The 22,639-nt window shown below is 47.1% G+C and overlaps 1 protein-coding gene across 1 annotated transcript; it reads left to right on the plus strand.

The window, feature by feature from the left end:
• Positions 1–1,136: 1,136 nt before the first annotated feature.
• On the plus strand, positions 1,137–6,643 carry PCDH8 (protocadherin 8). The gene is made up of 3 exons (XM_035101292.3): positions 1,137–3,889; positions 4,379–4,586; positions 5,300–6,643. The coding sequence occupies exons 1-3, from the start codon at positions 1,271–1,273 to the stop codon at positions 5,671–5,673; spliced, it is 3,201 nt and encodes a 1,066-aa protein (XP_034957183.1). The 5' UTR covers positions 1,137–1,270; the 3' UTR covers positions 5,674–6,643.
• The last annotated feature ends 15,996 nt before the right edge of the window (positions 6,644–22,639 follow it).

The raw sequence follows: 22,639 nt of genomic DNA on the forward strand, positions 1-22,639 counted from the left end.
TTCAGCGCCCACCCTCGCCCCGGTCAAAGAGTAATGGCAGTGATGGGCGATGAATGGAGCCGGACAAGAACGGCTCCATGTGGCGCCCCGCTCATTATATTCAATTTAGCCGACACTCCAGGCAGGGCTGGGGGGGGGGGTTCAATCTCCCTCTCCCGCCCTCTCTTCTTTTGCCCTTTTCGCTTGTCATCGGGAAATAATACAGATATTGGTGGCTCCGACGCGCAGGACCGCCAAGCTATTCTATGGCGAGCCGCTAACGAGGGCTTCACGAGCCATTGATACAGTGTCATCTTGGAATTTGGAAACCTTTCGAAAGCTCCCCCTGTTTAGTCGAAATCCGATTTGGAGCTCAGATCCAGTTCCCCTCCCCCTCGTTTCGCAGCCCTACTGGCCAAAAGCTTAAGATTTGGATCGCTCTCTCCGCCATCCCCGCGCCCCCCCCCCACCTCGCCGTCTGCTTACTGCACAAAAACGCCATCCTAGAGCGAGCTCGTGCAAAGGGCAACGCAGGTTTCTCTCTTACAAGAGGCTTATTTCTCCTCTTTTGTTGTGGGGGTTTCTGCGCGGGAAGGAGAAGGGGGCGCGTAGGGGAGCTGCTTGGCCTTAGAGGCTGTCCTGTCCCCCCAAAGATCACCCTGGGCTGAAAGCCCAGCCCTGCCGGACTTCAAACGGGGACGAGACTTCTTCATTTGGAAGGGGCTGATCGGACACCTGTTTCTGCCTCGCCTTAGGAGGAGACGCTGGGAGCCCTTCAGTTCGACTCTTGCCCAAAGCCGCCCCCCAGGGAAGAAAAATACGCCCTAGAGCCGAAGGACACACGGGCAAGGCTCCCTCGAGCGCCTTTTTTCTCCTGCGTCTCCCCAGTCCCGGCACATACAGTATGTGTATGTTGCGATGTAAGATGTTCGGGGAGGCGTCTGGGGAGGTAAGGGAGCCCACCATTGGCTGATCCGCTATGCAAATTTGCATACCCGCGTCTATTAAAGATTCTTCGGAGGGGCCGCGCCGGCTTAGAAGCGGGACAGAGCGAGGCAGCTGCAGGGCGGCGCGCAGCGAGCAGGTAGCCGAGCGGCGGCGACTTCTTCGCGCTTCTAGTGCCTTGGAAGCGGAGCTGTGCCGCGCATGGAGCCAGTCTAGACAGCACCCACGCCAAGCTAGGGAAGAACCCGCCGAGTAGCCGCTGGCCTGTTGGCCCCTCGTTCTCGCCCCCTCGCACCCAGGGGCCCCTTCCTTCTCTCTGATCGGCGCGCAAGGCAGTGCCAGAGCCATGAATGTGCGCAAGAACGGGCGCTGCCCAGGCAACCTTTGCCACCCTGTGGGTCTGCTTTGCCTAGGCTGGCTGCTCTCCTCTGCCCTCGGCAAGACGATCCGATACCACACCTATGAGGAAGACCCTCCCGGCACAGTGATCGGCACTTTGGCCGACGAGCTGCCCCTGAAGGGCCCGGGAGGAAGCGGCGAAGAGCGCAGTTTCCGCCTGGTGAAGGCGCCGGGCAACAGCTCGCTGGTGCAGGTGCGCGAGCGGGACGGGCAGCTGAGCCTGGGCGCAGAGCGGCTGGATCGCGAGGCACTGTGCGGGCAGGCGGAGGAGCCGTGCGTGCTGGCCTTCGACGTGGTGAGTCTGGGCTGGCCGCGCAGCGGCAGCGGCGGGGGCTCGCCTCCTTCGCCGTACCGCCTGGTGCACGTGGAGCTGGAGGTACGGGACATCAACGACCACGCGCCCCGCTTCCCGCAGGCGCTCATCGCCCTGGAGGTGTCGGAGAGCGCCGCGCCGGGCACCCGCCTGCCGCTCGACCTGGCGCACGACTTGGACGTGGGCTCCAACGGCATCCAGAGCTTCGCCGTCTCGCCCAACAGCCACTTCGGCCTGGAGGTACAGAGCCGCGCAGACGGGCTCAAGTGCGCCGAGCTGGTGCTGCTTACCGAGCTGGACCGCGAGGCGCAGGCCGCCTACCGCCTGGAGCTAGTGGCCAAGGACGGCGGCAGCCCGGCGCGCTCGGGCACTGCCACGGTCAGCGTGCGGGTGCTGGACGCCAATGACAACGCGCCCGCCTTCCCACACGGCGCGCTGCTGACCGTCGAGCTGCCCGAGGACGCGCCATCCGGTGCGCTGCTCCTCGATCTGGACGCCTCGGACCCGGACGAGGGCGCCAACGGGCAGCTGCTCTACGCCTGGGGCAGCCAGGTGCCCATCGAGGCACGGAACCTCTTCGCTCTCGACCCGCTCTCGGGGCGCCTAAGCCTTCGCGCTGCAGTCGACTACGAGCTCCAGCGCGCCTACGAGCTGGACGTGCAGGCCAGCGACCGCGGCGCCAGCCCGCTGGCAGCCAGCTGCAAAGTGGTGGTGCGCCTCCTGGACGTCAATGACAATGCGCCCGCCGTGGCCATCAGCGCCCTCAGCGCCGGCGGTGGCGGGGCGGGCGCGGGGTCCGAGCCAGGGCCACTCGTCGAGGGGGGCGCGTCTCCCGAGGGCGCTGCTGCCGCCTGGACGGTGGCCTACGTGAGCGAGGCGGCGCCAGCCGAGAGCCTGGTGGCTCTAGTCAGCACCTCAGACAGCGACGCGGGAGCCAACGGCCAGGTGCGCTGCGCCCTGCTGGCCGCGCCGCACGAGCCCTTCGCCCTGCAGCGCGCCTACGACGCCAGCTACGTGGTGCTCACCACGGGCGCCCTGGACCGTGAGCGCGTGCCCGAGTACAACCTCACGGTTGTGGCCGAGGATCTGGGCTCGCCGCCGGCCAAGACCGTGCATCGTCTCACCGTGCGCTTGGCCGACGAGAACGACAACACGCCGCGCTTCACCAAGGCGCGCTACGAGGTGGCTGTGCTGGAGAACAACCCGCCTGGCGCCTACCTCGCCGCCGTCCTCGCCGCCGACCCGGACCAAGGAGCCAACGGCAAGGTCACCTATCGCCTGATGGACAGCCAGGTAATGGGCGCCTCCATTTCCACCTATGTTTCGGTGGATCCGGCGACGGGGGCCATCTACGCACTGCGCACTTTCAACTACGAAATCCTCAAGCAGCTGGAGCTGACCGTCCAAGCCGCGGATGGCGGCTCCCCTCAGCTCTCCAGCGCAGCCTTGGTGAAGGTGCGGGTAGTAGACCAAAACGACAATGCGCCTGTCATTACTCACCCAGCACTCACCAACGGCTCCCTTGAGATCGAGGTGTCCAGAAAAGCTGCCCACGACTCGGTGGTGGCACACATCAAAGCCACAGATGCTGATGAGGGAGTCAACGCTGAGCTGAGCTTTTCCTTCCTAGAAGATCCGCAGCAACAGCAGCCACCAGTCCTGGACCTCTTTGCCATCAACAAGAAAACAGGAGAAGTTGTGCTCACCGGGAGCTTCTCAGAAGAACAGCTAGGCCAAGTCTACCAGCTGCTCCTCACCGTGTCTGACAATGGGCGGCCTCCCCTCTCCACTACGGTCCCTATCAGTTTCCAGGTGACTGCTTCGTTGCTCCCCTCTAGCAGCCAGGATTCCAAGGCCAAGCCCAACACTGGGGAAGGGAAAGCGGTGCAGTGGGACATCCCTTTGATTGTCATCATCGTCCTTGCTGGGAGCTGCACTTTGCTGCTGGTGGCCATCATCACCATCGCCACCACTTGTAACAGGCGCAAGAAGGAGAAGAAGGGAGTCCTGGAGGAGCCGCTGGACAGCTCTCATCTGGAGAAGGGGCAGCAGGAAGGCAAGGGCGGGGCCCTAATCTCCTCCAGCCCTGGCGCCCGAGGCAATGGCTTCGAAGTGCATTCCTTCCCCAGCAAATCTTCCTTTGCTAGCCCGGAGCCCTCCCCAGCCAGCGAAGACATCCCGGCTTTAGAAAGCATCAGAGAGAGCGTCAGTCTCTATGACAGCCAGAGCAGACTCCGGGGGACGAATGCAGAGGTAGCATTTCTTTCCCCTGGTCTTGATTCCCTTTCCCCCCTGGGAGAATGGGAAAGGCACCTTGATTCTTGCACCTTAGCTTATTCTTGAATGTTTTGTGATTTTTACATCCAGTTCCCAAAGTAATTTAGCAGGGATGTTTGCATTTAAAGTTATTTACAGCCAGTCTACACATCAGTTAAACAAGGCATCCCCAACCTTCGGCCCTCCAGATGTTTTGGACTACAATTCCCATCATCCCTGTCCACTGGTCCTGTTAGCTAGGGATCATGGGAGTTGTAGGCCAAAACATCTGGAGGGCCGCAGGTTGGGGGTGCCTGAGTTTTAAAAAAGTACTTTGTAGCTTAGCTTCAGTCCAGGTGATTCCAATTCACAGGGATGTGACCCAAGCTGCTAGTTAGACTGCTTTTATTAACACTGCTGTTCCTTATAACATTGTTTCTCCTTTCCTTCCCCTCCCCCCCCATGTGCCCTCCCACCTTCTTCCAGTCTTATGCCTCTACCCCTAGTTACAGCAAAGAGCCAGTCCCACCTGTGGCCACCTGGAAGGGTCATTCTTTCAACACCATTTCAGGCAGAGAAGCAGAGAAGTTCAGCGGCAAAGACAGCGGGAAAGGCGATAGTGATTTCAACGACAGTGATTCTGACATCAGCGGGGATGCTCTTAAAAAGGACCTCATCACACACATGCAGAATGGTAAGGATGCCTTAAACTTTGGCACTTTCCCCCCAGAATGCCACAGAACTTGGAAAGTGTTGCCCCAGAAATGTTGAAAGAAGCCCAGCACCAATCCCTCTACTGTTTTTGGAAACCCTCCTCAATTTTAATGAGTCTGGGAATAGGCTGTTAATTACAGCAAGAGCTATAGATTTCAATCAATCTCAGAGCTAGGGAAAATATAGCAGCCAGGGTGGCTAACAGCTTGGGGCGCATCCACACCACCTGAAGCCAAAGGACCAGGTTCTGTTTAGCTATTTCTTATCCTGCCATTTCTCCAAGCAGCTCAGAATGTTATCCTGTGGATACTTCTCGGCACAAGGTTCTGAGTTGTGCTGGCTTGTATTGTGGCTTGTCATTTTAAGGGGAGGGTGCATGCAGAAGGTCCCAGGTCCCAGCCCCATTATCTCCAGCTAGGGCTGGGAAGGAGCCCTGTTTGAAACTTCCACAGGCTGCTTAGCTAGGTGAACCAATGGCCTGACTTGGCAGCTTCCTATGATGCAATTTTGATGGTAGCCGTATGAGGATCTTTTTGTCCTTCGTGTTAGCTGCATGAAATGATTCTTCCCCTTCCCCTCTTTCCTCTCACTGAGAATGGCACTGATACGATGGTCTCCTAGGTGCTGCCCTAACAGTGCTCTGCTTGCTACGCATCCATGTTCTCAAGTTTGTTTTCCCCCTTGCATTTCTAGGGTTGTGGGCCTGTACTGCTGAATGCAAGATTCTGGGCCACTCAGATCGATGTTGGAGCCCTTCCTGTGGTCAAGCCAATCCTCACTCATCCCCCCACCCAAAGACCCAGCTCTCCACCTTCTGCAAAAGCACCTCACTGCCCAGGGATTCCCTTCGCCGAGATAACTTTTATCAGGCACAACTGCCCAAGACGGTGGGGCTGCAGAGTGTCTATGAGAAAATCTTGCATAGGGATTACGACAGGACTATTACATTGCTGTCGCCTCCTCATCAGGGGAGGCTGCCAGACCTCCAAGAGATCTCGGTACCATTATACCAAGCACCCTCCACTCGATATTTAGGCCCTCCACCTGAGACCAGTCAGAAGGTTTAACTGCTAATGAGTACTTAACTTGAGCTGAGGTTCACAAGTGTCAGGCCACAGGAGCCGTGTAAGAAGCTGGTGTCAGGACACAGAACTTGAATTTCCAGAACCACACATTTGCTGGAGATGTTTATCTCTCTGTGTTATCTGCAGGCTGGCTGAAGAGGACAATGACTCCGAGCATGTGCAAAGTGTCTTTCTCACTGCTTTGTGACCACAGCCAGCCCCAACAAGCTTCCAAGTTTATAGGAGAAGTCTTTGTATTTTAGCACCTCTTTAAACACACACACACACACAAACACACACACACCCCTCTATCTGTTCCATTCCTGTTGCATCTTACCCCCAAAGCATGTACCTACATAAATGCACACTGTTTGATTTCCCCCAAGAGTTCTTAAATTATTGATTCGGTTCAGTGAAGTATGTAGGAATAAGCAAAATGTGCCTTAAACACTAAGATATATGTTATAAATGAAGTTGTTGGGAAAGATTTCCAATTACATTGGTACTGTTTGATATTTGCAAACAAAAACTCTTTGTAGTTAATGTAATTTTTATGAAATGTGCAGTATTTAATTTTTTTGTCCTATATTGACCTTTTGTTTCACCCATGGCCTGCCTTTTCATAGTGGTTTTTAAAAAACCTGTATATGGTGTAATGTAATGTTTGTACATAAGGAAATCTCACTCTATTTTTATATAATAAAGCCTTGGGGAAGGAGAATCTTAATTTCTTGCCAAAGGAACTGTCTGAAAGACATGTGAAAGGAAAAAAAAACCTGAATTCTTTAGGAGTCACATAAAGGAACACTGTCACAGTTTGATGCTAAGTTAGTTAAGCAACTACTTGTATTGGAAAGACTGCCTTGCAAAGTATGAATTGTGTTTCTGGAGTCCATGGTCAGTTTCAAACTAAATGTGGTTTAATTATTCTGTGTCACTTATATAAACACTAATAAAGACTTGTTATGAGTTTCAGGGACTCAGGCGCTGCATTTGATTATCACAGTTACAAATTTACAGGCCTTTCCAAGTCAAGTGATGGACAATTTTTGCATAAGAAACAGGGAGTCATAGAACTATCTTAAAATAGCCAGCATCCAAATTTACTCCCATACCACCTAATTCCACATTTTTCTGGGGGCTGTTTCATCTAAGAACATTAGAAGAGCTCATGGATCCGGCCACTGGCGTATCTGGGCCACCTTCTGCTCTCAGTGGCTAGTCAAATGCCAGAGCCCTTTGCCCTCCTGTGTTTTCCAGCAACTGATATTCAGAAACATTTGCTGCCTCCAACTAAGTAGCCCGTGAGAGTCCTTGCCTTCATTAATGTGTCTAATTCTCTTTTAAAGCCATCTTGGTTCGTGGCCTTCGCTGCCTCCTGTGGGAGGGAGTTCCACAGTTTAACTATGTGCTGGATAAAGTTATTTCTTTTATCTGTCCTGAATGGTCCAACATTAGCATCATCAGATGCCTGCAGCTTCCAGTGTTATGAGAGACAAAGAAAAACTTCTCTCTCCAGTTTCTTCATGCCATACATAAGTTTTTTACACTTCTATCATGTCTCCTCTTACGCCCCTTTTCTCTAAACTGAAAAGCCCCAAACACAGAAACCTTTCTTCACAGGGGAGTCACTCCATCCCCACAATTGTTTTGGTTGCCCTTCTCTGAACCTTTTCCAACTCTTCAATATAATTTTACAGTGAGGTGACCAGAACTGTACACAGTATTCCAAGTGCAGTCACACTATAGATTTATATAACAACATTATGATAATGTAGTTTATTTTCAATTTTTTTCCTATTGATCCCTAGCATGGAATTTGAGCATATACTGTGAAATGGCATACATTGAGCATACATATGTGAAATGGATTTTTTTTTTGCCCCAACATGTATCACTTTACAATTGTTTATATTGAATTGCATTTGCTGTTTTACTGCCCATTCACTCAGTTTGGAGAGGTCTTTTGGAGCTCTTCACAGTCTCTCTTTGTTTTAACCACCCTAAACTAGTATCACTGGCAAACTTGGCACTTCACTATTCACTGCTAACTCTATATTGCTTATGAGCAATTTACAAAGCACAGTTCCTTGGGGGGGGGGGGACTCCATTTTCTACACCTCTCTCTTGGGAGAAACTGTCAGTTAATTCCTACTGCTTGCTTCCTGCCCCTTAACCAAATCCTGATCCACAGCATCTGGCCTCCCTTTCCAGTTACCTCCCTCTCATGATTACCCAGCATCCCTCTACCACTGTCACCATTCCCACAATCTGTCCTGACCTCACTTGAAGACTCCTCACATCACCCTGTTATTTCTCTATCTCCTGCTTCTATCTTCACAGCCCTTCTACAACTCTTGTTTGCCCTCCTTTCTACATTCTGCTCCATTCTTGCCACATTGTTTTTTGTGAGGTAACCAGGCTCATCTAACCAAAATGCTTATCTCTAATTAATGCATGAAGGGGTTAATGCCATAGAGTAGGCTGTCCTGCCAGGCTTAGCTAGATCACTTCCCCTCACCTTGGGAGGAACTTTCACTTCTTTGGAACTAAACTAAATTTTATTGCCTGTGCAACCTTTCTGGCTGATGTGTGGGAAAGCACATGAACCAGACCATTGGAGAGTTTGTAAGAAAACCCTTTTTTACTTACCAAATGTGTGGTCTTTTCCTATGTTGGGGGAAGAAGGGACTATTTTGGAACTCAGCACATTCATGCCTCCCCCCCCCTCTTTTGTCACACTTTTATTTTACACAAAGCACCCCTATGGTAACATCCTGTATCCTCCTCCCACACATTGCAGCTATTAAGCACCTTTTTCATCTTCCGCCTGGCTAGAACACCATTTGCTCCTATTATTCTGCCCCTTTCATCTTCAACCCCCATTTCCCTGCCTCCTATTTTGCAACTGCCTCTGCACCCCATTTGCATCTTCAACCTCTTCTTTCCTCTCCCCTCCTCCTTACCTTTCTGAAGAGGAAACACTGTGAAATGTATGGAGGGGGCGGGGGGGGGTTCACTGCACTCTCAGGTGGTAGAGTGAACACATCCTATTTGATACTTGCAGCTGCCCCATGGGTTGTTGTTGTTGTTTAGTCGTTTAGTCGTGTCCGACTCTTCGTGACCCCATGGACCATAGCACGCCAGGCACTCCTGTCTTGCACTGCCTCCCGCAGTTTGGTCAAACTCATGTTCGTAGCTTCGAGAACACTGTCCAACCATCTTGTCCTCTGTCGTCCCCTTCTCCTTGTGCCCTCCATCTTTCCCAGCATCAAGGTCTTTTCCAAGGATTCTTCTCTTCTCATGAGGTGGCCAAAGTATTGGAGCCTCAGCTTCACGATCTGTCCTTCCAGTGAGCACTCAGGGCTGATTTCCTTCAGAATGGATAGGTTTGATCTTCTTGCAATCCATGGGACTCTCAAGAGTCTCCTCCAGCACCATAATTCAAAAGCATCAATTCTTCGGCGATCAGCCTTCTTTATGGTCCAGCTCTCACTTCCATACATCACTACTGGGAAAACCATAGCTTTAACTATACGGACCTTTGTAGGCAAGGTGATGTCTCTGCTTTTTAAGATGCTGTCTAGGTTTGTCATTGCTTTTCTCCCAAGAAGCAGGCATCTTTTAATTTCGTGACTGCTGTCACCATCTGCAGTGATCAAGGAGCCCAAGAAAGTAAAATCTCTCACTGCCTCCATTTCTTCCCCTTCTATTTGCCAGCCCCATGGGTTACGCCTAGGCATATCTAGGTGAAGCTCATCTGTCAGCTGCAGCTGAGCTAGGAACTTTATTTTTTGCTTCAAATGTCTATCTACTGCTAGGTCTGTATTGGGGTGATTTAAATTTTGCTAGGGACCAAGTTTCCTAGGCCAGATTTCTCTGGTTACATTTCTTGGGGGCTAGATAATCTCTGAGCATCCAGCATCATTTACAGCCTCTGAGTAAAGGGAAGGATATGGGAGGGTATCCAAATAAGCATTGCCACCTTCAAATATTCACCTCAGCTTCAGTTTTTCTCTGAGTAGAAACACTGTTTGACGCAAGCAGAGTAGAAGAGTAAGAAGTGGCTCAGAAGGAGGAGCCGCTCTTGTACTCTGACCAAGAATCCGTATGGTAACAGGTGGAGAGGACTGGGCAAAATCAGGCCACACGGCTAGTCTCTGGCTGAGAATATGCCCTAAGAAACAGTTTAATAGCTGCCTGCCTTTTCTACAGCAAAGTCTGAAACCTTTTCCTGCCAGAGGGAAAATGAAACAGTGGCTGTAAGTGCTAAAAAGGAAAAAGAAGAAATATGTGCAGCTGGGGGGACTTGTTGCCCTGGGAGCTGAACTGGAAAGGGAGCAGATGGCCATAGACATAACACAAGAGGGCAAGGGCCGGCTTTGACCATAGGAAACATGAATTAGCAAGTCTTGGTGCGAGAAGCAATTCATTCTAGGCTCGCATTTGGGCACTTGGCCCACGACACCAGCAGAGAAGGCCACTTTATTTATTCAATACTTATGGGGCAAACACCACAGTCAAGTACAATATCACAGGAGGAGTCAAATGTCCCAAATAAACAAGCACAGGGAACATGACATCAGTGCCCATGATTACAATAGTGAGGATTTCATTGGCTCGTACACTTGGCTGATGATATTGAATAACACTGAATAAATAATTCTTTTTAAAAACAAATTTGTTTTATTTTTAAGATTTCATTTCTAACCCACCCTTTATCTCACAAGTGATTGTACTGTCCCAAAGCTTTGCCAAACCACTGTCACCCTATCACAAACCATCCTTAAACACTGGCCACAGGGCATGATGCTGGGCCTTCTCTAGAGGCCCTTGCCATAAACATAGGTTACAAGGAGCAATAAAACCAAGATTTAAACCATCTCCACACATCAGCCAAGGAATCACATAGCCCAGGAAGATGGATCTTTGGATTGAGATTTAGATCTTGATTGCTTCAGTTCTTGCTGTTCTGTTTTTCTCAGGAATTCTTTTCCAAATGTACAATAAATCTCCTTTACTTTCACATCTTCTCAAGCAATCATTGCCCTTCCATTTGTTTGTACTTATCTTACAATTGCATGATATCAAGCAAAAACTCATTCTCTTATCTAGCTTCACGGCCTTGATGGCAGCCACAACTAGCTACTGGAATTAGTGACGGTCATGGAACAGGGGGACATTAAAAGACCATCAACCCATATTTAGTACCTAAAGATAGGAGTCAAGAAATGGTAAGTAGGCAACACAAGTTTTACTTGATCCCTATTGACATCTCTGGCTCTCACAAGCTCAAGGTCTTTCTGATTCCCAGAGAATACCAGTGAAGGGAGGGATTGCTGCCATCCCTTGGGGCAGTTGCTTGTGGGGTCAGATCCAGTCCCTTCTCTGTGACTCTTGCTCCACTGGGTTGGGTGCTCCTGCTGTCACAGAAGGGTCATTCCATATCAAGAGATCCAACTTTTTTACCTCATGTCATCCAATTTTATTAATATTTTGTATACTTGTTGAATGATCAAAACTAAGTTTAAATCTAATTTTTTAAATCTCATCCCATTTGTGAGTTATGAGGGTTTGAAATTTCAAAAAAATGACAATTTTGGCCTTGCCAGACTACAAAAAAAATCTTAAAAGCTCAGCTTGAGACACGTTAAAACTAAAAACGCCTGAATTCAGGACTGTGCCTATGGGATAAATTATTTCAGTGAATGCATGGTCTGAGAGTTGGGAGCCCTTGTGTTCCACAACGCTGACCATCCTCAAACTAACACACACTGAGACTCCTTTGAAGACATGAATTTGCCTTATATGGTACCAAAGTAGCCCAATATTGCCTACCCTGGCTGGCAACACCTCTCCAAGGCTGCCTCAAGCAGGCTTGTTTCTGAGCTCTACAACTGGGATTGAACCATGAAACAGCACCATGCAAATCCAATGCTGTAGTGCTCAGCTACAAGTGCTTCTGGGTCAGTTTCTGCACTGCTTCCCTTCTCTCTGGTCTGAAGGTTTAGGAGTAAAAGGCGATCTCCAGTGTTAGTCATACTCAGTGTAGACACATTCCTCTCAGTGGATGCTGGAGATTGTCCTTAGGAAGCTGCCTCATTACTAGGTCAGACTCCTGGTCTATCATCTGATGAGCAGTGACTCTCCAAGGTGATCTTCTTGCCCATCACTTGCTTCCTGATCCTTTACAGTGGAAATGCCCTCTGTGCTGGCACTATGGCAGGGGTAGGCAACCTAAGGCTCGTGGGCCGGATGCGGCCCAATCGTCTTCTCAATCCGGCCCACGGACGGTCCAGGAATCAGTGTGTTTTTACATGAGTCGAATGTGTCCTTTTACTTAAAATGCATCTCTGGGTTATTTGTGGGGCATAGGAATTTGTTCATTTCCCCCCAAAAAAGTATAGTCCGGCCCACCACATGGTCTGAGGGATGGTGGACCGGCCCACGGCTGAAAAAGGTTGCTGACCCCTGCACTATGGAAGAGTTCAAAAGGAAGAGACTTTCCTTGGGCCACTGTGGGCTGCAAGGTGCTCCTTCTTACAACAGCTGGAATAGCTTGAATTCTTGATTTGATTTCTTCTGTTCCTTCATGCTCATCTCTTCCTCCTTCTCCACACCATTCTCCACTTTGACCATCCTTCTTCCTTAAGCCTTTGCCTACATGTAATCACCTCCATGTGACCCTTTCTTACTGGAGGCTACTTCTTTTTAAGTTATTTACTTAGCTGCGAAACTGATTATCCGTGTAACGACTTTAATCAATTATTTGTGGCGAAGAACTTCTCTGCAATTTAATTAGCTAAAGTTCTTTCCTGACCTAGGAATATCTCAGCTGCATCATATGAGGGCTTCAACTTTGAAATAGCAACACTGTTCATTAAAAATAACTAATAGCTGCAGGGTTTCAATATGTAAATGTTCATTTTCATAATGAGAAAAAAGGGGCAGGCAGATTCTACCTGTCTGTATTCATTATAGTGTGTCCTTTCAGGATAACTCTGCTAAACCCAAGTTTAATTAACATGCTTATTTTTCAATGATATTTCCCCATTATAATAAATTGAATGTTTAAACAACTAGTGCAAACATTTTTGATCTAAGACAAAAATGCTTACACAGTGCTGGTTTAAGCATTTAATTTATTATAATCCTTCCCTTAATAAATGCCTTAGATGTTGGGGGTGTACTGCAAAAAACTATTAGCAGCATTTCCTCTGGTAATGTTTAATCCAAGACAATCAAAAACGTGAGGCGTGAATGAAATTGGACCAGAAGCAATTATGATAAATGGGAGCGTCAAGGAGCCTCTCCTCCCTCCCCCGGCTGAGAGAGCCCTGCAGCAGGTGCTGTTCTGTGGTGAAGCAAAACCCTGCCAGGCTGTGCTGTCGTTAAAAGATCATATGGAAATTAATCAAAGGACGAAGGGAGGGCAAGGCATCTCCTCACCCCTCTGCCCCACTTTGACTTCCCCCTTGGGTCAATTGCTGATAGAGTTCTCACAGAACAACCATCAAAACAAGCCTGATTTAGAAGCAACTTAATAAAAGCAATTTCAAACCAGGCAAGAATCACAAAAGAACAACAGCCCCATTGAAGTGGAACTGGAGACAGCAAGCAATTAATGAAGTCGCCTTGTGGGAAGATGAAGCTGCCTTTGGGAAGCCAAGAGCCCAATAGGTGGCGGTGCAGGACCTGCCATTTTTGACCTGGATGACATTGCTCAGAGGTCTTCAAAGACACAGGAAGCAAGCATTGCTCACTCTGTGCATGGGAATAAACACAGACAAGCACATGCAGCACTTGAAAGGCAATAGAGAAACATTACAGTACTTCTGGAACATCTTCTCCAAAGCAAGATTGTAATTTATATCCAAAGGAAAGAAAAGAAAGTACGATGATACTTTTAAAATGGACATTTCTGTTAATTTTACAAGCTACTTTAAAAAAAAGTCAATGTATTAGGGCTGTAGTCCTGAACTGATTAGCTACTACTATTGCTTTCTGCCCAAGAATAAGAACTGTAGCATTTTTTTGTTGCTGTTGTTGTCAGGATGCTCAAGGCCCAAGATTTTTCAGCTGGGACCAAGATATCCTGGTCTTTTACCATCCAGACCAACTCTATGTTACAAAGATGTCTGCAAATGTGACATGGAGGCTGGCAACATTCCCGCCCTGTGGGAATTTCTGGAGATAGGCAGTCAAGTCATGTATCCCTAGCAATGACCAGGGGAGAAATGACCATTGAGAGAGGAAATGCTGTGGTGCATCTGCAGCAGCACAACTGGATGCCTTCATCTGTCCAGCTGCAACAAAACATGTCTCTTTCCGAGCACAGTTCAAAGTGTTGGTACTGACTTTTAAAGCCCTAAATGGCCTCGGTCCAGTATACCTGAAGGAGCGTCTCCACCCCCATTGTTCAGCCCAGACACTGAGATCCAGCACCGAGGGCCTTCTGGCGGTTCCCTCATTGCGAGAAGCCAAGTTGCAGGGAATCAGGCAGAGGGCCTTCTCGGTGGTGGCGCCTGCCCTGTGGAATGCCCTCCCATCAGATGTCAAGGAAATAAGCAACTATCCTACTTTTAAAAGACATCTGAAGGCAGTCCTGTTTAGGGACATTTTTAATGTTTAATGCTGTATTGTGTTTTTAATATTTGATTGGGAGCCACCCAGAGTGGCTGGGGAAACCCAGCCAAATGGGCGGGGTATAAATTTATTATTATTATTATTATTATTATTATTATTATTATTATTATTATCGCCCACAGAAGAATGCCAACCCAAGGTATGTCCTTTGAGTATCTAGCAGTGGCCCCCTGGCCAAAGGCAGCTGAAGCTGACATCACCCAGCAAATTACCACCAGCACACCTGTTCAGCCTGGGTTCCCCACACTACTAGAAGCTATTTTAGATTCTGTGCTGTGGCTATTCCATATCCCAAACAACCTTTCTTCCAAAACCAAGTAACAGGATTGGAACCACTGACTTCAAGTTACAAGAAAGGAGAGTCTCACTAAACATCAGGAAGAACTTTCTGACTGTAAGAACTGTTCAACAGTAGAACGGTCTCCCTCGGGAAGTTGTGGACCTCTGTTTTTAAGCAGAGGTTGGGTGGCCATCTGTCATAGATGATTTAGCTGAAGGGGTTGGACTAGATGACCCTCGGGGTACCTTCCAACTCTATGATTCTATGACTTTATGAACAGAAAAAAATTCAGAAACCCGGAAAAGGTGCATTAATTGCAATTAGCAGGTTGTTTAAATCTGATTAATGAATGGAGCAAATTGTGAGAATTCATACAGTTCCTTGACTAACAAATCCTGGGCTTCCAATTATCAGATGAGAATGTGGATTGCAATCAAAGCAAAAAAAGGTTTCATGTTCCCTTATATCTCCTCTTCATCTCCCCTTCTACCCATCAGCTTCCAATAATGTTAGCTATGATATAAAATGCTTCTGGTCCAAATCTTGTCTCAGCGATGGACTCAGAAGCCACTCTTCTTTCAGCCCCACCACCAGCAATATCACACACAGATACAACACACTAGGAATATCATGTGCATCTCTAAACAAGGGTGCCAGAAAACACCTGGAGGGGGTTCCTTGTTTTGCTTAAATTATTCTATCTCCTAGCTTTTGGTATTCATGTCTGTAGATTTTCATCGTAACTCCATATACATAACCATGCCTTAGCCACAGAATGTGCAGTGTGATCACATCTTATGCTCCTTTAAGTTGTGCAGTTTCAATAATGCATGAGTGAAGGCCAGTTGGCGGAAGCTCTCTTGCTCTTTTCCCACCAGATATTCCTTTTTTCCTCTGAATGGGTCTGGGAAGCTCCCATAACTTTTCAGGGCAAATTGGACAGCCCAAGAGCATCCCTGGGCTTCTGCAACTTTTGCCCTGGTTCCAGAAGTCCCAGGATACTCACAAGTGGTTTTGATTCCCAAGGATCTGAGCACATGAGTTTTTACATATATGTGGAACCCTTGGAAGCGAACCCCTATGTAAGACGTGATCCTACAGCGTTGTAATTATGATAGTTTATCATTAGTATCAGTTAACTCTACTGGCATTGCTTCCAATGGCATTTTCAAGCAGATGACTCAAGGCTGGTGGTGCACGATGGCTAAGAGACTGCTGCAAATCAAAACACCGCCAAGCGTGAATCTCATTTTTGCCATGTTTCAGTTCGTCATCTGCAAAATTGGAGTAAAAATAATGCTAAGATCACTTGCATGGCTATTATAAAAATTGTGGTGAAATAATATATTTGAAGTGCTTTACACGAAAGCTAAGTATTAACCCTGATGCTGGGAAAGTTGGAGGGCACAAGGAGAAGGGGACGACAGAGGACGAGATGGTTAGACAGTGTTCTCGAGGCTACGAACATGAGTCTGACCAAACTGTGGGAGGCAGTGGAAGACAGGAGTGCCTGGTGTGCTCTGGTCCATGGGGTCACAAAGAGTCGGACATGACTGAATGATTAAACAACAACAACAAGTATTAACAGATCTTATCTGTATTATCTTATCTTATCTGATTATCTTATCTGAAGAAGTGTGCATGCACACGAAAGCTCATACCAATGACAAACTTAGTTGGTCTCTAAGGTGCTACTGAAGGATTTTTTTTATTTTATTAACAAGCAGTTAGAGACCCTTGTTTCATTCTTTTTAAAGGAGAGTGTTGCAAGATTGCAGGAGTTCCAGGTGCCACTGACTGAAAAATGTACAGTTATAATGGATCATGAAAATGCTTACTCAAATACACGCATCCTGCAAGGTCAAGTTTCAAATAAGCAGAGGCACCCACCAAAAGAATGTGAAGAAATGGACCCTACATGACAAGGGTACACCTCATACAAAGTCCAGTGTGGGGCAGGTCAGTGTGTTTTGGGGAAAATGGCATTGCAGTCCAAATTGGGAACTGTGCTGGCTCTAATTAGCCTCCTGGACCCAGAGGTTATCCACCTCTGTTGTGCTGAAAGACTTATTTTGGTCAAGTGTGGGGAAAACAGTAGCTATGCTGTCACTGCTCTCCCTCACGATGCCTATCAGTAGATAGTTTCTCTGGATCAGGTAACTGAATTGTCCTAGGATGATCTATGTTCTATGACTTAACAAAATCTCATAAAGCAACTTGAACTGCATAAACTGTGAGGCTCCAGGGTTTTGTGTTTCTCTCTTAACATAAGGAAAGCCCTGCTCAATCACACCATCTACTCTGGCAGTCTGTTACCACAGTAGCCAACCACCTAAATCATTGCTTATCCAAATAGCAATCATCTTGGATCAAATCATGACTGCATGAGGTCTTACTATGCACAGATCTGACATTAAAGAACAGATATGTGGCCAGGATCTCAGCCTTGAACAAGGAACAAGGCCTCAACAGAACCTTCCGTAGTGATGTCACCACCTTGTGGCCTTGTCTTCCATGACCATGGAAACTGGGATGGCATCACTTATGTCCCTCCTGCCCAAGACAGCTCACCCAGGGTTCATGTTTCCTTTGGAATGAAGTACAGTGGAGACTGTGGTGTCTTTATGATGTATGGTTTATTTACACATATACGTAGGATACAACCTGAGCCTATGATGGAGAGGCTCACAGCATTAACACTCCATGAGGGTCTTGTTTCTCCCATGGTCATAGCCTTGGATTCAAACAGATATTAATCACTGCTCTGTCTCGCTTGCTCCCCAGCTTGCTGCTTTGCTTCTGGCCCACATCACTGCAACTCAACTCTAAATCCAGGCTTTGTCCTTCTATCTATCTCTGAGTTGAGGGAGAAGCCCCACCCATTTGTTGCCTCTCACAGATTCCCCTTTGTTCTCTTAATGGCCCATCACCCAGGTGATCACCTCAACACAGGAAGCTAGCCTTGCTTATATTTTAACACTTGCTGGATGCCGGGGGGGGGGGGGTTGAAGGGTCTCAACTCTCATCTAACCACCTTCATCTCATAACAATAGAAACTTTAGCTAGGGTAATTGGTTGCTTGCTATAAAAGTGTAGAAAAGCAGCCTTCAGCATCAGGAAGGATAGCAGTATAATGTGTTTTTGTGATGCATGGAAGCCGCAGACTGTGCCTCCATAGTCACTCTCCTTTAGTACATAATTAAAATATACATAATTAAAATTAATAAGGAAAGCCCTCTAGGGAAACTAATTATGTTGTAAAGAGTGCTTTCAAATTCAAAACACAAGTTCTTCATCTGTTCAATCAAGTGACATTGAACCAGGAGTCAAACAACAAGAATTCCAAGTTCACATGAAGGAGAAAGAATAAAATTTCCCCACGAATGTTCAGGGATTTGTTATTGATTCAGTGGAACTTAGATGCAACTAATAGGAGGACAGTGTACCTTTCCCTAGTATATGTTGCTTATTCCATGGAACCAGTAAGGGTGAAAGGTGTGGAGAGCCAACATGGAAATATCTAGAGGCCAAAATCTGAGTCTATCTGCCTTGCTCCTCCCACCCTGCCGGCACGTTACTCAGTTGGCAGCTTCTTGATGGCAGCTCTTTGCCTGAGGGAACTTGATGCTAGGCACCAATATTTACGGTGCCATCTCAAAATTTGCTTGAAGATTAAGTCAGGCAGTGGCTCAGAGGTTTGATCTGAATTATTCCCCTACTGGAGGAGAGACGCAAGTATAGATTGAGTAGGTGCAGGGGGGGGATGAATTAGCAGCTTTGGAGGTGTTTAGATTGGGCAAATGGTACAGAGGGAAAGGGAAATGCTTAGCCTATTCATCTCGGGCTGCTTCTCAAATCAAACTCAGACCCCTGTGTCTGTTACATTTTTAAAAAGTCATTCCTGGATCTCCTACACCAGATGTTGCATGATTCAAAGTGGGGAGCACAAAGCACTAGCACTAGCACCCATTTAGAAGGTCAAAATGGGGCTCAGTGTGTTCATTGTCCATCGACTGACCAATTAGAACCAAACGAATGCCTTGGCTCCTATTTATAGAAGAAAAGAAGAAGAGCTTGCAGGATCAGAGTTCAGCATCCTGTTCTCAGTGTCCAACCTCTGTGGGAAGCAGCAAAGGAAGCAAAAGCCGAACACAACCACACTCTCTACTCCTGCTGGAACTGGCATTCAGAAGAAGAATACTGCCTCCAGCTGTGGAGGTCGTAGGCATTGATAGCCCTCTTCCCCGAATTGGCCTCAATCTCTTCTATAGCTATCCAAGTTGGCAGCCATTGCTGCCTTTTCTGAGAGCAAATGCCTTGATTTAACCATGTGCTGTGTGGAGAAGCCCCTCCTTTTGCCAGTGCTGAATCTTCCAGCATTCAGCTCCACTGAATGTCCACAAGTTGTAGTGTTCAATGAGAGAGAGAAAAGCTTTTCTCCACCTGCTTTCTTCACAGCATGCAGACGTTTATACACCTCTATCAGGCCATCTCTTACTCACCTGTTCTCTACACTAAAAAGCCCCAGATACCTTTCTTCATACAGAAGTTGATCATTTTGGTTGCCCTTTTCTGAACGAGTTAAAAAGCACAAGTACCAGAGCATCAAGAGCACTCCTCCGATTTGCTTCCTGTTTCTTAGCCAGTTCCTGAGCCACAAACAGACCTCTCCTCTTATCGCATGATGGTTACATTTAATCAGATGTACTTGGTGAGGTCCAACCGCACAATGACAGCTGGATTACCTCTATCTCTATGCTTGTTAACACTCTCCAACAGGTCTTACCCTGCAAAATTCATGCTGGTTCTATCTCAGGGAGGTTTATTCTTCTATTTTATCATCAACAATGCTTTTTACCAATTTTCCTGGAAGAGACATTAAGCTAACTGGTCTGTAATTTCCAGGGTCCCTCTGGAAATATGACCTGGGTAGTTCATATTTTTTTATGCTTTTCTGTATTTAAAACAGGAAAACAGCAATGAAAGTCTGGGGTAGAATCTTCCTTGTTTTCTGTATTGAGAGAGAGCTTCTGGTTTCCCCACGGGGAAGCATTCCAAATTGGTATTTTCTCCAACTTAAAGTGGAGCTGTCTATTATTTCACCTCAGCAATCTGCCACCTCATTCTGCTGCATTTATAGCCCCAACTCCCTATATCATAGCAGTTATAGAGAAAACTGCCATCTAAGTGAATAAGATGAATATTAGCACAGATATAGGAAGATTTTGAAAACTGGAATTGGAGGTGGGGCGGGAGAGAGAGAATAAAATGAGAGCAGCTTAGTTGTCTGCCAAGGACAGAAAAGGAGCAGTATTATCTAGGCCACAAAAAGCAAGCACAGCTGAAAAATGTGTGCAGTGCCTTGGGTATTGTTGCAAGCCTCAAGTCTAGTCATCTATTATTTCCTCTGTATCTTTCTAGTGGGTACAAAATGGATGGTTCTGGGTACACATTTAGATAGTGGAGGGGAAAGTCCTTTGCTGCTTTTGTTTTGTTTCTAGGCACCAGAAGCAAAGTGCGGGGGGGGGGAATCTCTTTTATAGGGGATCTGGGGAGGAGAATAAGCTACAGAAGGTCTGGACTACTTTGATCATTGAGCCGTCTAAAATGAATTGTTAGCTCAAGGTCATTTTAATCAAACTGCATGTCAGCTTGCAAAACCTCCAAATTAGCTACAGCTTGGGGAGATAAAGATGTTTCCTTATTTGTTGAGGAAGACAAACAGATTGGTGTGGCTGCTCTCAGTCATTATGACAGCTGGGGTCTAGCATTTGGGCCTCCAAATTGAGGAGAAATGGCATCTACTTTCGGTGTCTCCTATTGAGATTTTATGGTTTTCCAGCTTGCCACTGATTATGACTGTGTTAATAAAAGTTTTTTAAAAAGAGAAGAACCCACAAAGTGAAGTTTATATGCAAAAGTCCCTGATAAAAAGGCTTTGACCTTAATTTGGAAGCAAATTTCTCTCACACTTTTTTACCATTCCCAGGCTTATGAAATAGTGTGGTGAAAATTGGGGGGGAGGGACAATGACACCCCAATGCTCAGGCAGGAAAGTGCTGTCATTTAAACAGTAAATATATAAGGACACTTCCAATACATATTAATTATTATTATTATTAAAGACACGTATATCATTGATCACAATTTTCATATGAGTGCTAAACAAGGGAAAGTAAAACAAACAAGCCAAGAATTCTGGAAGTATGCTGCTCAAAGTTGGAGAAACAACAGGAAATATTGTCCTGTAGAGATAGGTGGGGAAAGGAGGAAAGGAGGTGGTAGCAGACTCACACACACACCCAGACACCACCCCCTGCAGGAAACCCCACAAAATCCCATTCAAGAGAAGAGGGACAATTTTTTATTCAGGGGTGTATGTTTTTGCGGATTGATGATTCACCAGTAAACAGCGGATTTTCCTTGGAGAAATGATAATAGATTGGTACTATTGAGGCATCTCTCTATTAGCTGCAGCCAGCAAAATTCTTGCAAGGATCTTAGCAAACCGTCTGGTAACAATATCCGAGGTGACCCTTCCTGAATCCCAAAATGGTTTTCGGCCTTCTAGGGGGACAGTGGACATGATTTTCACCGCTCGACAGCTTCAAGAAAAATGCAGAGAGCAAAACCAACCCCTGTATATGGCATTTATTGACCTGACTAAGGCTTTCGACACTGTAAATCCTAATGCCCTGTGGACTGTCCTTCTGAAAATTGGCTGCCCAGATAAATTTGTAAACATCATTCGGCTCCTCCATGATAATATGACAGCAACAATCGCAGATAACAATGGCTCTCACAGTGGGATCAGGTGTTAGACAGGGTTGTGTTATTGCCCCAATTCTATTCATTATTTTCATTGCCATGAAAATGTCGGGGGAGGCAGGCGGGAGAAGCTCTTCCCCCGCCACCGCCTCTCCCCGCGCACATCCGGCACGGAGCGCAACTTCGGAGGTGATCAGCTCCTGCCCAGAAACCAATGTGGAGGGCGTGTAGATCCAGAATTGGCCTCCACAGTCACTTACGGACTCATTGTTAAAACTGTGTTTATGGAAGACAATCTTACTCGGCTACGAGGGATCGCCAAAAAAGACGACACTTTTAGGCACCAGGCAAAAATGTTCCCTTTTAACCAGGCCTTTGGTTGATCTGATTTACAGCCTATGCCCTTTTAAAATGTGGCTCTTTTTTGAGGGGTATTATTGGGTTATTGCTTTTATTTTTATTTTACATGCTGTGATCCTTTTATGTCAACTGCCCTAAGACCTCCGGGCATAGGACAGTAGATCAATTCAATCTATATAAATAAAAATGTAAGTGTCCGTTTGTGGGTGTCAGAAGTTCTTGTGACTCCTGCTTCAAGGGCGATGGCCAGATCCTGCCCCTTGGCCCACCGGTATGCGAGGGGGGGAAAGGGAAGGCCAAAGGAGAGTGGGCGGCTCCTGCTCCGAGGCCGACGTCTGGATCCTACCCCTTCGACTGCTGGGCCACGCCAGGAACATGAGCTATATGAGGCAGGGAAAGGGAACGCCGGCAGATAGTGGAGGACTCCTGTTCCGAGGCTGACGCTTGGATCCTACCCCTTCGACCGATGGGCCATGCCGGGAACATCAGTTATACGAGGGGGGGGGAACCCCGGCAGATAGAGGAATCCTGTTCTGAGGCAGACGGCTGGATCCTGCCCCTTCGCCTGCCTGCCCCGCCGGGAGCATAAGGTAAGTGAGGGTACAGCTAGTAAATAATAAATAATAATAATATTGTAACCAATCAGTTAATAATCCTCGTACATTAATTTCAGCTCATGATCTATTTCGATTAATAATTCTTTATAAGATTTATCATATATATAAGTAATTTATCATATATATATTTACGGATATCACTTCCAGTGGGAAAAGCCGCCATGCTTTCCTTACTACATGATTCAGAAAAGCTTTATGAACTTTAACCTTTTCAAACCACAAATATGTGTGCCAACCAAACCTGTTATTGTGACCTTCAAGGTCTAAAATATCAGTATTTTTTAATAATATCCATTCT

The sequence above is a fragment of the Zootoca vivipara genome, chromosome 8, assembly GCF_965207765.1.
Source record: "Zootoca vivipara chromosome 8, rZooViv2.hap1.1, whole genome shotgun sequence".
NCBI lineage: Eukaryota > Metazoa > Chordata > Lepidosauria > Squamata > Lacertidae > Zootoca > Zootoca vivipara.

Bases quoted from the DNA above. Each gene is read 5' to 3' on its own strand.
- PCDH8 (XM_035101292.3), top strand. From the start codon at position 1,271: ATGAATGTGCGCAAGAACGGGCGCTGCCCAGGCAACCTTTGCCACCCT. The intron at 3,890-4,378 runs GTAGCATTTCTT...ACCTTCTTCCAG, and splicing joins TCCGGGGGACGAATGCAGAG to TCTTATGCCTCTACCCCTAG. The intron at 4,587-5,299 runs GTAAGGATGCCT...TTGCATTTCTAG, and splicing joins CATCACACACATGCAGAATG to GGTTGTGGGCCTGTACTGCT.